The sequence below is a fragment of the Lygodium microphyllum genome, chromosome 26 (genome assembly GCF_053477565.2).
Source record: "Lygodium microphyllum isolate KBCC chromosome 26, Lygodium_microphyllum_v1.1.10, whole genome shotgun sequence".
Classification (NCBI taxonomy): Eukaryota; Viridiplantae; Streptophyta; class Polypodiopsida; order Schizaeales; family Lygodiaceae; genus Lygodium; species Lygodium microphyllum.
In genome coordinates, this window is record NC_141160.1 from 99,773,091 (window position 1) to 99,787,224 (window position 14,134).

At 42.9% G+C, this 14,134-nt stretch overlaps 1 protein-coding gene across 4 annotated transcripts; it reads left to right on the plus strand.

Moving 5' to 3' along the window:
• Positions 1-8,278: 8,278 nt before the first annotated feature.
• Positions 8,279-12,982, plus strand: LOC148013599 (putative trehalose-phosphate phosphatase F). 4 transcript variants are annotated; one of them, XM_087667589.1, is made up of 12 exons: positions 8,279-9,272; positions 9,846-10,327; positions 10,488-10,628; positions 10,720-10,791; positions 10,941-11,063; positions 11,170-11,226; positions 11,438-11,539; positions 11,648-11,725; positions 11,935-12,004; positions 12,095-12,174; positions 12,310-12,402; positions 12,532-12,982. In XM_087667589.1, exons 2-12 carry the CDS (start codon positions 9,998-10,000, stop codon positions 12,604-12,606), a joined length of 1,221 nt encoding a protein of 406 aa, XP_087523715.1. In that variant the 5' UTR covers positions 8,279-9,272; positions 9,846-9,997; the 3' UTR covers positions 12,607-12,982. The 4 variants fall into 4 exon arrangements, with proteins under 4 accessions (XP_087523715.1, XP_087523714.1, XP_087523717.1 ...); XM_087667588.1 differs by having other exon boundaries at positions 8,279-9,252; XM_087667590.1 differs by lacking the exon at positions 8,279-9,272 and adding an exon at positions 9,303-9,740.
• The last annotated feature ends 1,152 nt before the right edge of the window (positions 12,983-14,134 follow it).

Here is a 14,134-nt window from a genome sequence, read left to right on the forward strand (position 1 = left end):
GAGAGAGCGCAAAACCCCACATTATGGGCCACTAAAGATGCCAAATTTTGGCAAAATAAAGTTTTTGAAGTACCAAGGTCTATGCCCAGCTACGAATGCCAGACTACATGGAGAAGAAGGGTTTGTGAAACCAACCTGGACACTTGGATGGCCTTTTGCAACACTCAACCCTTCGAGTAGAATGACCCAACCTTTATGCCCTACCCTTGAAGGGTAGGAGTGGATTTTGACTCCAATCTCCACGATCGTTACGACTTCCCTGTAATCTATAACCCTCATTGCACTACATATTAAGATGCCCTCGTCTTCACATAAAAAAACTTGTATGATAACCTAATCCAATTCCCCAACGAATTCTCTTCATGCTCTGACCCCGCCTTCATTATTACTTGTAATTACCTTAGATTGCTTAGGATACTCCTTAGGCAAGATCCCACCCCACAGGAGCGTGGCCTCCAAGTACTCCATTTTGATCCTAATGCTATAGATAGTTGTGCGATAGCTCAATTAATGATGCAAGCTGCTCTATTGCCTTCATTTTGCTTAGCTCTACTAGAGGACATGAATGATAGCTGCTTCACCCACTACAATCATCCATTCCTCTCCACCACTACCCTTCAAGTCTGCCTAAATCTAAAGGGGTATCTCCAAAGCCGTCGATTCCTTAATAAATTTATTAAGCCCTCTTCTCCATCTCACTCCGATGATGACGAAGATTAAAACTTCTATCATGACTATGTAACTTTATAATTTTAAAAAAGAAAAATAAAAAAAAGTAAAAGCAAAAAAAATGAAGGGAAAAGATATCACATGTAGCCATCGCAAGTTGCAAATCAGCCACAGTCACTGCACCTATGGGTTCTCAAGTTAGGTGTGCCAGGTGGCCTCGGTCCGCCAACTGACTCCGTCCCTAACCCCCTAGCCTCATTTTAAATCCCCCCTTCATGCTTAGGGTACATCAAGGGCAGGACACACCTAGGGAGGTAACACTCGCCTATGGTGGCCTATCACCTTAAGCCCCCTGCACCACACCTCCCTTATGCACCAACTAGGTCCTCAAGTGTGGGACACCACCAAGGGCTTGCCCAAGGTAGACCCATCTCCCAGTTCCACAAGCACCGACACTGCGCACTCCATGGTAAGGTAGACACACCCTTAGGTAGTGCATCTTCTTTTCTCCCCAGGTACAAACAAAGGCTCCCACCACCAACTCCAAAGGCCCCATCATCCATGCAATGTCCTCCCCATCTTATGCGACATGCCACCATACAGGCACAACAAAGCCAGGGGCGGACATAACGGCCCCAATCAAAAAGTGAATGAAGAAGCTCATTTGGAACATTGCAAGAGAAAACAACTGCAAGGGGCCAAGCGACGGATCCATCTAAAACCATATTCAATTTTAAAGCAGGATCCACCCATCAGCCTCTCCCCATGCAAGGATTCGTCCAACTGTATCTTCAATTCCAAAGGCATAAATCCCTCCAACACTAGGGATCATATCCAATGTAAGGGCCTTTCAAGTCCATAAATCCCTCCAAGACCAAGGCTCATTCCAAACTCTAGGGCCTTTTAGCTCCATAAATCCCTCCAATAGGCCCATAAATCCCACCAGCACCAGGGATCATATCCAACGCAAGGGCCTTTCAAGTCCACAAATCCCTCCAAGACCACGGCTCATTCCAAACTCCAAGGCCTTTCAGCTCCATAAATCCCTCCAATAGGCCCATAAATCCCTCCAACACTAGGGATCATATCCAATACAAGGACCTCTCAAGTCCACAAATCCCTCCAAGACCCAGGCTCATTCCAAACTCCATGGCCTTTTAGCTCCATAAATCCCTCCAATAGGTCCATAAATCCCTCTAGCACCAGGGATCATATCCAATGCAAGGGCCTTTCAGTTCCATAAATCCCTCCAGTACCAGGGATCATGTCCAACACAAGGGCCTTTCAGTTCCACAAATCCCTCCAACAAACCCCCCAACACGGCTTGTATACAAACTCAAAAAGCCACCTGGCTACCCCAGCAACACCGTTCAACTCACTACACAACAAGTGCCATGGGACTGGCACTCAACTAGGAGGGGGTAATGTTAACCCGCAGACGAACAAGGTGGAAAATCCAAAAAATTTGAAGCAGAAGACAAGGCCAAGAGCAAAAGTGGAATGGAGGACGAAGGCATGCCAAGAAAAATTGGGAAACACAATAAGTGTGAAAATTTCCTAAATCAAGGAGAGGCGCACAAGAAAAAGCGCAAGTCAATACTTTCGTAAAAGAGCACAAGGTACACCTTGATTTATTTTAAGAGCGTCGGGGGGCTTTGACCTATGCAAATTGTAAATGTAGATGGGCGGTAGGAAGGAAGCTAAGCAGATAGGAGAACAAGGGAAAAAATGGACGTCAACTATGTAAAAAGGACCCAAAGGGGTTTTAGGGCTTTGTATATAAAGTTCAAAAGATGAATGAGAGCTCATTCTTTGGTGTGTGGCAAAGTGGACTCTTCTTCTTCTCTTCTTCCCTTCTCTTCTCTTGCTTGCTTGTGAGTGCTTGAGGGAGGGAATGTGAGTGAGTGAGGGAGTGAGTGTGTGAGGGTGAGGGATCTTGGAGGTGAAGCCCTCGTCCATCTTCTCTATTCTTCTTCTCTTCTCTTCTCTCGTCTCGTGTGTGGCTATGGAGGATGGAGCTTGGAGGTGGAGGTTTGAGGATGCTTGAGCTTGCATCAAGAATCGTGGAGCTAACAGAGTGCTTGAGAGAGGAAGCAACTCAATTGGGCATCAAGGTAAGCTCACTACGTTCGTAGAGAGGTATGGCGCATTAGCTTTGTGAGAGGTAGCCATTAGTGCTCGCTTGAAACGCTTGAACAATAAGCTGTCCATGGGTCTTGGTGGTTGAGCTTGTGCTCGCTCCTCTACATCTCTAAATCCTTTGAGAAAATTTGTGACAAGTGGGGTATTAAGCATCAGTTGACCCCCTCATACACCCCGCCCGAGAATGGTATGGTTGAGCACATGAATATAATAATTCAAGAGCGAGCTCACAATATGCTTACCACAACATTTTAGGGTTGAGGCAATTACTACTACTATGCACTTGATAAATCATTCCCTATGTACTACTCTTGATTATTAGATTACAAAGGAGGTATGGTCTGGAAAACCTCCCTTATTTGCTCATTTGTGTCTCTTTGGTTATAAGGCTTTCTACTATGTATCTAAGGACAAGCGCAATAAGCAAGATCCCAAGTCTAAGAAATGTATATTTCTTAGTTATGGGGATGCAGGTGAGATGGGCTATTGCTTATGGGATCCGTAGGCTCAAAAGATTATCCACATCCATGATGTTGTTTTCCATGAGAAAAAAATGCATAAGTAGACTTAGCATGTCATTGAGGTACGTAAGGTGTTATTTTAGGAGGAACCTCCTATTATTGCGCAGCCCCTAGTAAACAACATGCATTAGCCACCGCCTGATGCCCCAGTGGCCTAGGTCGTTGATACTCCACATGATGTACAGGCTCCACGGCTAGCTTTTAGGTGGTTTATTAGAGATAGACGATAGCCCCTATGCGGTTTGAGCCCTCTATGGATTATGCTATGGTGACAAATGCTAGTGAGCCTCTTACTTATGATGAGGCCATGTGTAGAGATGATAGCCACTCTTAAGAGAGGGCCATGCAGTCATGGTGTCAAATGTTGGTGAGCCTATTACTTATGATGAGGCCATGCACAGAGATGATAGTCACTCTTGGGAAACAGCCATGCAGTTAGAGTATGACTCATTGCAGAAAAATCATACATGGGATTCGGTTCCTATGCCTAGTGGCAAGCGTGCTTTGCCATGCAAGTGGGTGTACAAGTAAAAAAGTATCCGTGGACGTCCGAAGTTGGGATACAAGGCTAGATTGGTTGCTAAGGGCTTAAAGCACAAACGTGGTGAGGACTTTGATGAAGTCTTTTCTCCTATTGTGAAGATGACTATCCTACACTTGGTATTGGCTTTGGTTGCTCAGCTTGACTTGGATCTTTATTAGATGGATATCAAGATGGCTTTTGTTCATGGGGACTTGCTTGATGAGATTTACATGGAGCAGTCTAAGGGCTTTGCAAAACATGGCAGGGAACACCTATTGTGCGAATTGAGGAAGAGCCTTTATGTCCTTAAGCAAACACACAAGAAATAGTGTCACAAGTTTGATCCCTTTATGCATTCATAGGGATATTCCCATAGGGATATATATTTATGTTTACACACGAAGAAGATATGTTGATTGATAGGAGTGCTTATGATGAGTTGGATGCCTTGAAAGGTCAGCTCAAGAAGAGCTTTGAGATGAAAGACATGAGATATGCCTTGCATATTCTTGGGATGCACATTACATGCAATTACTCTAAGGGGCTCCTTTTCTTGTTATAGAAGGAGTATATTCAAAAGGTCCTTGAGTAGTTTCATATGTAGGATGTTAAGACTATTGGCTATCCTTTACCTTCTCATGTGAAGGTTAGTCAGGCTGATTGTCCACAATTTGATGAGCAGAAGGTCGAGATGGCCAAGATCCCTTATGCATTCGTAGTGGGCAACTTGATTTATGCTATAATAGCCACTCGTCCTGACATAGCATTTGCAGTGGGAGTTGTGGCACGCTATATGGCTACACCTAGTAGAGCATTGGGTTGCTATTAAGGGTATCATGAGGTACTTGAAGGGCACATATCTATGTGCATATGTTATGGTGGCCAGTATATAGCAGTCATGGAATACATTGGCTCTAATTATGTAGGACATGTAGATAGTAGAAAGTCCACCTTTGGCTATGTCTTCACCTTTGTTGGAGGTGCGTTTCTTGGATGTCCATGGTGTAGAAATGCACATCCCTATATACTATAGTGGCAAAGTATGTTGTAACCACTGAGGCTTGCAAGGAGTCTCCCTAGTTAGACTGTTTGGACCTTGGTATTATTGATGTGGTCCCTACATTGCATTCAAATTCTATGAGTGCTATTCAGTTGGCCAAGAATCTGGTCTTCCATGTGAAGAGGAAGCACATTGAGATACATTACCACTTTATTCAAGAGGTCATTGAGGTACATTACCACTTTGTTAAGATCTCAATTGACAAAAATCGAGCCAAAATCCTATAGATCTACTCACTAAAAGTCTCTCAACGCAGCGTTTTGACTTCCTTAGGAAGTTGATGGGCGTTGGATGAGATGAGGTTTTTTCTCATCTTGTTGTACTTATGTACATTTGTACATTGTCACTTTTTTCTTATTCTCTCCTCACTAAGGGCACATTCACCTTTAAGTAGGAAGTTGTTGGGGATAAAGGCGCCTGTGCCTAGCCGCTCGTGTATTAGTTACATTGACAGTACCCGCATACCTGCATACCTATACACTGTAGGTGGTGGGTGCTTATCAGTGTCACTTCATTCTTTATTCTTTTGGTGATATTTGAATAAAGGGAAGGTCGGTCACACATTGTGACTGTTGGAGTTTCCACATCTTCTCTCTCTCTCTTTCTCTCTCTCTCTCTCTCTCCTTCCACCATGGCTCTTGCTTTTGCTCTATGCTAATAAGCTTAAACATGTTTAATTTTCCTTCAAGTTTTTTTCATGTATCTAATTTTTAATTTTAAAAAAATTCTAATTTAATCATAGTGGGTGTTTGATCAAAAGCCTTGGCAAAGGAACAATGGTTATTTGCAAGGAAATTGCAATAAGAATGCAAAGTCTTTCAATTGTCTAAATCAAATGATGTTCAGACTATTGGAGTGGCCACACTGCCTAGTTTTTCTACTTGAGCTCCTGTAGTAATTTGTTATACATGTAATCAACTAGGTTGCACTACTAATCAATGCACTCTAGGATTTCTTAGTTATGCCTTAATACCCCAATTTTAGTTGAGTAATGAATCATATTTTCTTCAACTTTCTTTATGTGATTGTATTATTTGATTATATTCTTATTTTTAATAAAAATGAGGAAGAGCATAAGTAGCATTTATCTTTACTCATTAATTTGTTGGAATGAAATCAAATATATGTTACTTAGAAAAAAGTGACGTCTTTCAATTTGAAATAGAATATCTAGGTCACATTGTTTATGGAGAAGAGATTAAAGTAGATTCGAAGAATGTTGAAATAAATTTAACTTGATCAAAAACCTAAAAGTGTTGGTGAAATTAGATCTTTCTTAGACATGGAAACATTTAGTCATAAGTTTGTTCATTAGAAAGCTTTGTTGTACTTACACACTTCTTCATGTGAGGCACCAATAGAATTGCTCCTCATAGTTACTTTACACTTCAAGAAAACATCAATGGCTTAAAGCATCAATGGTAACATTCTCATGATCAGGTTGATATTGAAGGAGTGGATGAAGACATTCAAGGAAAGAATCCCATTGAATATGTGGCAACAAAAATTTGAGGCTAGGTGAGAATATGTTTTAAACATTGTTAATCAATCTTTCATCATGGATTTAGGTCCAACTAGATAATGATTCCATATTCTTTAAGCATGAACTACAACCATTATTAAATTCGACAAGTTTAAGTTTACAGCAAGAAAAGGCAACTAGGTGTGAGTCTTACATCAATACAACGATGGACTGAAACCACTTGCATTAGTAACAACCAACAAGAATGAGCCATCGAACTTCGACAATTGCAAAATAAGAGTACATGTTTTAATAAAGTAGAAGACATTGCATTTTTCCCTCCCAAACAAACTACTCATGTGCGTAAAGAGGGAGACATAAGTTTGTAACAAAAACTCATAACACTGCTATTCACCTAATGTGTGTAATGTATTTAAGGCATGTGCAACACTCAAATTTGAAGGTTGTAATACCCTTCAAAGGGAGTTTGAAAGGAGGTTTGGATTATCCTTCATAGGTAGGGTAGAAAAAAATTAGCCCTTCCAAATAAGAGTTGGGTTGCCCTCGATGGTAGCCTTGACCCCAATACCACACAATCACAAAATGGGGGGAGCAAGGTTTCCTTACCTTGAGCGACTCCCACAAACCCTTGCGAAAAGTGGGGTTAGAATGTAGGGTTAAGGTACACATGCCGTTTTTGATTGGTTCACCTAATTGTTCTGGTGCTTGTCTCCAACCCTAGTTGAGTCATCATGCATTTTTTCGATAGCTTATTTTGTCTTCTCTATGTACATGAATGCAAGGATGAGAGGTGCAACCAAGAGGTTGGATGAAGTGCTAGAATCCCCACTATCATCGATGTTGCCATGTGCGACAAGGCTCCTTGTCTAAGGATATATCGTTAGGATAAGAAAATGAGAGTAGGGCCTTCCAATCTAGTCACACAAGAAAACTTCAAATTTTTTTTGGGGGATTGAAAACGTGATGTCTTCGTGGCAAAATTGAGGTTTTTGAAAAGATGCAAAATAATAATTGATTACATTATTCAGAATTGGAAAATCGCTGGCTCAGCTGGTCTTGGGGGCGTGTGGATGCACGCGCTCCTAAGGCTCTATGGAAAGAGTGAATAATTGATGAACTATTGCTTTTGCTGAAGTAGGCGAAGGTGACGTGGAAAAGGTGTCGCGTAGCTGGCTGCAGATCTTGGCTGCGATGACAGGCCAAGTTGAACGTCGACGTGGATGGCCAGATCCAGAATGCCACGTGGACGCGGTGGCAGATCTGCATGGGCAAGGGAATGGTATGAAGACTGAAGTTATGAACGGATGGATGAGTGAGACTCATCATGAGAGACGTGGGGTGACAGTGGGGACTGTAAAGGAGAGAACAAGAACAGGCGCGAGAGACAGTGGGGCCCGCCTCCATATCTAGAACCCCCGGAGCGCTGATTGCGGGGGCGCTTTCGGCCACGCGGGATCCTTAACTGCAAACCGTCCAGGGCTTGTCCAGCGTGGCAGCGAGGGTCCTGCCCGGCTGCCAGCTGTGAGGGGAGAAAAGAAAGAGAACTAAGATGAGGATAGGGCCCCTTGTGGGGCCCACCAGAGGCCCAGGTCCACTCATCCTTTCCTTCGTATTTTTCCTGACCGGGACGGCGCTGCGGGTTTGTGCGCGTTCAGCGCCGGTGGTTTCCCTTTTGTCGCGTGGGATGACGGGATGCGCCACCGGCAGCAGCCGGTCGTGATGGGCTGGCAAACTTTTGTCCGGGCCTCTCAGACAGCCCCAGGCCTCGCTCACCCCGCCCGTGCCAGCGAGGCCAGGGGGTATAAGCGGCGATCTCTATATAATGCCCAGAGTTTGGGCTTATGTGGCAAGGGGAAGATTTCCTTGGGGCCGCTTCACACCAGGGGTCTCCTGCCTCCCCATTTAGCAACAACTGACCCTTTTTAAAATATTTATAAAACTTTTTAGATCTTTTTTAAAATCACAAATTTAGCCTCTCGTCTGCGCAGAAAGGCCGGGGGGAGGGCGCGTCGTCGCCATTATAAGCAAGTTTTCTTCCTCTTTCTTCTTTTTCCCCTTCTTCGTTCTGCGCTTTCAACCTCCACTTTGCCATAGCCAGGATACAGGCCGCGCGCGAGAGAGAGAGAGAGAGAGAGAGAGAGAGAGAGAGAGAGAGAGAGTTCCATAGCTTGTCCCCCTTCCCTCCCGCCTGCCTCGCTCCCTTTCCCTTCCCTGTCCATATCCTGCCTGCCACCATTCCATAGATGAATCCAAATGCATGCCCCGCCATGCCTAGCCTTCTCCTGTGATTGATCTCAAGCTTCAGCAGTATTACACTTCTCAAAGCCAAAGGCGACAAAAGAAGCTAGATAGAAAGACAAAAAGGAGCATCCCATCGCAAGACTGCATGGTACATTCTGCCTGTCGGTCGGTCTCTCTCCCTTATATTTAATTCCTGCAAAAGGCCTCTGCAGGAAGATTTTGTGGATTGTAGATTGTAGATTCGCAAGCCTCAAGGTGAGAAAGCGGCTAGGTAGCCTGTAGGTGTATTCGTGTCGAGGCTGGTTTCTTCTATCTCGTGCTGTCGCTGTGACACCAGTCCTCTTCGTATCGGAATCAGCAGCGCGCATTATTGGAAGTCGAGCAGTATCAGGCAGTCGAAGCAGAGGCAGAAAGGCAGCGAGAGAAATTGAACAGATTCACTCTTTTCATAAAGATTCATCCCCTTTTCTAGCTGCACGATATTTCATATCGCCGACGCTGTTGTCAAAGCCATCAGAGGGAGGACAGGAGATATTGTAAATGTGGTCGCACCGATTATAAATGCACGGCGTAGGGGGGATCCTGTGTGTGGCTTCTCGGTTTTCCAATCCTGGTATTCGCTCCTCCTTCCTTGTGAGCTTCCACCTTTCATTTGCGTTTTGTTTATTTCACTGTGCGTTTGGTGGCACATTGTTTGCAATTCCAAATATGAAACAACTGCACATCACTTTCTTCTGCACACTACTGGATTTAAGGCCTATGGCTTGAAGCCGCTTCTCCTTATTAATCCACGTTGCATCTCAATAGACGCTCCGTTCCTTCCCCACAGCATTATCTTGTAAACAGCAACACTTAAGCATTCATCAATCTCACGCAACTGCACTTCCTCACGAGTGCAAGGTCAATGCTTGGTTGCCGTGCAACTCGTATCCACTCTGACACAATCTCTATCCTGTATTAGACACTGCTCTCACGTTCGTTCTCCTCCAAATAGTGGTAACTCATGTAACAATCCAGCTCTGGCAATCATATAACTTTTGTGCAAACTCGAATAACAACCAAGCCCCTGCAATTATGCAACTTGAGCTCTTACTGAAACAAGTGTGTGATGAACATATTGCGAATGTTGGATTTGTTTAAGAATGTTCTCTGTTCAAAACGAATATGTGTATGACCTTCAGTTGTTCTTCTGGGGGGATTTTGCAGGTGTTCATTCTTCATCTAGAGATTTTCCTAGATTCTCCTCCTTTGTGTACCATATTGCAAGTGGTTTGAGTGTATATCATTGCTCAAAGTTTTGGTAGAACGAAGAGCCAAGTGTGCTTTGAGCCTTTAGCAGCCAGCGGTTTTGTCTTAGGATGGCTGTCAGATCCAAACATACTGCTGTAGTCAAAGACTCTGCTATCTCCACGAATAAGTTTCAGTCATCACCTTTATCCACGGCTACATCCAATGCGCTGACCATATACCTTGCAAGTACAGCCTCATTTGGCAGCTCAGCTGCTTCCGGAACCAAATACACTTCGATTAAAAGACGGACAGCCTCACACAAGACTGAGAATGGCCTGGTTCATGGATGGATTGAGGCCATGAAAGGGTCTTCACCTCCACGTATCAGGTCTCTGCAGACTGATCTCTATGACAAATCTGACCTTAACCCTGCTGATGTGTGCTACAGAGCATGGATGGTAAGCAAGTACAATTGGTGAATGGTCTATTTTCTTGTTTGCCATAATCTTTCTGTAGTATATCGCATGGATCTTGATGTTTTGGTAGTTTGAATGATACACTTTCTTTCTGGTCAACATTTTTGTTGTGCAACAACTACATCCGTCTTCTCATATGCAGGCAAATTATCCTTCTGCTTTAGACAAATTTGATAAAGTAGTCGAGGCAGTAAGTGGAAAGCGCATAGCTGTCTTTCTAGACTATGATGGAACTCTCTCACCAATTGTAGAAGACCCGGAGAGTGCATTCATGTCAGATGAGGTATATATAACATCAATTTATGCTATGCCTCTTATTTATTGGTCCTTATGGGGTTCCTTTAAAAATGCTTACAAGCATTCATTTGTTCCAGATGCGCATGGTTGTCAAAGAAGTGGCCAGTCTATTCCCAACTGCCATTATTACAGGTCGAAGTAGAGAAAAGGTCAGCTAGCATTGCTTTCCATCTTCCTCCCAATTGATTTCATAATTTTTATAGTTACCTAATACAAGGGCTGCCATTGTGGTTTGATATGATCTTGTTACATTGTTAGTTTTGAGGCCATTCAACAAGTTTGTGGCATTATTTTGCAGGTTTATGAATTTGTACAGCTTCCTGAATTGTACTATGCAGGAAGTCATGGTATGGATATTATGGGGCCAGTACAAGGCTGCAATGGTTTTAAGGCTCAGGGTATGACAACCATAGATGAGAAGGTGAGTCACCACGCGACTTGGTTTTGTGTGCCTTTCTCATATTTCTAACCTATCGGCTAAATGACTTGGTCAACTTATGAAAATCGTTGGTTGCTTGTATTGGCAGGGAAATGAGGTGGTGCTCTTTCAGCCAGCTAGTGAGTTCGTGGTTATAATGAACGAGGTAAACTAGTCTTGTTTGCTGTGCCTGCAATGATTAAATGTCAGTAGCTAGGCTTTCCCATCCATTCAATATTCTTTCTTGACTGTAATAGTTCAGCAACAGTTAGTGTTTCCTTCCTTGGTCGGTTGCGCTCTGGTGTTGTGTAATGGTCAGTGCATGATTGCAATCCTTTAGGCTGTTGGTATATCAGGCTGACTTATTGCTTATGCAGGTATTCAAATTATTGGAGGAGAAAACTAAAACAATTCCAGGAGCCAAAGTTGAGCACAACAAGTTTTGTGTTAGTGTCCACTTTCGGTGTGTGAAAGAAGAGGTATGGATTTTAAATTGACAGGACAGCTTGGTGCTAAACTGGTTCCAATATGTGTACTGGTTGATCATGTTTGACTTTCTTGTTAGTAAGAAATTTGTTTCCTTGTAGGATTGGCTGGCTTTGGCAGAACATGTACAGGATATTCTAAAGATATACCCAAATCTTCGCCTTACTCAAGGTCGAAAGGTAAAATGTTCAGTGTTGAAACTTTCTAGCCCAAGTTACAGATGCAAATGCTCACACACCAAACACATTACACTTGCACATGTTTTACGTGCAACATATGCATCTGCTATGTGTGCACACTCCTTTTGTGCAATTTATCTGTGTACCCAGGTTTATAATGTTACAACCTGAAATTAGACTGAAATGATCTTTATACTCTGAATTCACAGATTTTGGAGTTTCGCCCTTCTATTTCCTGGAATAAAGGCAAGGCGTTAGATTATTTGCTGAGAACTCTCGGTAAGATGGGGCATTGGAGTCTTCTGTTCCTTTAAAAAGTTTTCATTTGCATATCCTGATCAGGACACTGTTATTGTTCATTTGTTGAAGGTGTTGGCAACCGGCAAGACAGGAACGACGTTTTCCCAATATACATAGGCGATGATCGGACCGATGAAGATGCTTTCAAAGTATGGGTTCTCTTTTAAACAAAATAAGATCAATAAGTGCTTGGTACTGCCTAAATGGTTTCACTTCGCAAGAAGCTGCATTTAGTAGTATTGATAGGCTGCTTATGGCATGTGGTAAACCTTAATTGTCTCCAGGTTGTAAGAAGACGTAAGCATGGACTTGGAATACTTGTTTCAAATGCGGTGAAAGAAACAAATGCTTTCTTCACACTGAGGGACCCAACTGAGGTATGTTTTGTTAAAATATGGCCACACTTAGTTACTACTCCCTACTTCAGTCAGGCAACTTGCTTGTTGGCTTCAGTACACTTAAACTATTTTATTTTGACTGTGGACTGAAACTTTTATTTCAATTAGGTCCTTGAATTTTTGCGGCATCTGGTGAAATGGAAGCGCAGACGCCTCAACAGGTTTTTGCTAGCAGACAATTAAATGCGGCTTGATGCAACTCAGAGTTAAGTCCATCACTATGTACAATAGTGTGGAACCCTTTACAATGAAAGGGCTGCCACATGCAACATACAGAGGGCTTAGGCCATTTACAGGTCAGGGACACAGATAGTTGATGAATAGCCCCTGCACAGATCTTTAAAGGAAAGATCTGTCAGGCTGTGCTATCTCTGAGATATATATGTGGGTGCAGTCAATTCTTTGACCTGTTACCATCCTTTTGAGGATATGTTATACGTGTGAAATCCGTGGGATTTGTCTTGAAACCAAACCCTTCCACAAAGCCCACAAATCATTCTCTCCAAATTGTAATTTTCCCATGGGATCTCTTCATGAATAAAAAAAGCATCTTCTTGTCCATCAGTTCTGCAAGTTTTCACACGAGACTTCTGAATGAGGTCAGCATTTCTACTTTGATTCTTACGTCTTTGTGTAAGGATTCTCTCTCTCTCTCTCTCTCTCTCTCTCTCTCAGATTGCTGATCTAGCTCTCAAATATGCGTACAGTATATCATCCAGTGCTGAACAACTCAAAAGCTTGCAACTGCTATATCTAGTCCTGGTTGTTACCAGGATACAAGAATTGTGAATGCTCACAATACTTGTATGATTACAGTCCTTTATGCTAAGGACTTCAGCATATCCAAACTTAAGAACAACTTAGTGACATATTTACAATAAGGAAGATATCAAAGGTGCTGTATCTGGATGAATGTGCTTATTTCATTTGAGTCCCCGCAGCAGCATAGATGGCATTGAAAAAGAAAGCATGCCATGTTTTGACTCTGCAAATGGTGGGATTAAAGTGTGTTAACAACAAAGATGTCCTGCCTGTGACCTTAAGAGATGGTGGTAGTACACCATAGAACAATCAATTTTGGGATATGATTTGAGCTAAATTCTATGAGATATATGGCCTAGGATCCAAATTTGCATGTGGTGAAACCATAGGTCTTAATAAGTCAATGCATGCTTGTGAAAATTCTTGAAAAGAAAGGGTGTCTCTATTAAAGAAGTAGAAATCCTTGGCATTGCTTATGGGCTTGTTTGCGGGAAATCTTGGGGGGTGAGTTTCTCAGCTGCCTGGGGCAACTTAAAGAACACAAATTCTGATTCTTTCCATGAGCAAGGTAGCATGCGTACCTCCGTTGCTCAAGGTTCGTCTAAGAGACCTAGGTTTAATCGGTCATAGCTTTTAGCTAGTGTCGTAAAGGTGGTATCCAAACATTGAAGGCAACCAACTAAGTTATCCCTTGTATTTTTGTCTAAGCCTGCAACCAAGGTAAGAGTGAACATTGTTGGTAAGAAGGTTTAAGGCTTGCTAGGGGTTGGGGTTTGATTGGACTCCACAGCTCGGCAGTTGATGTCGGTGTTTTTGGTTGCTCCAAAGTGTGCGGTTTGGCCCCTCTTGCCATGTCTGTCACTTGGTCCTACCAATCAAGGTTGCTTGATCCCTTGTCTAGGTTTGAGGGTCATCTCCTACTATTGGTGGGTTTGTTCTATTAATTAGG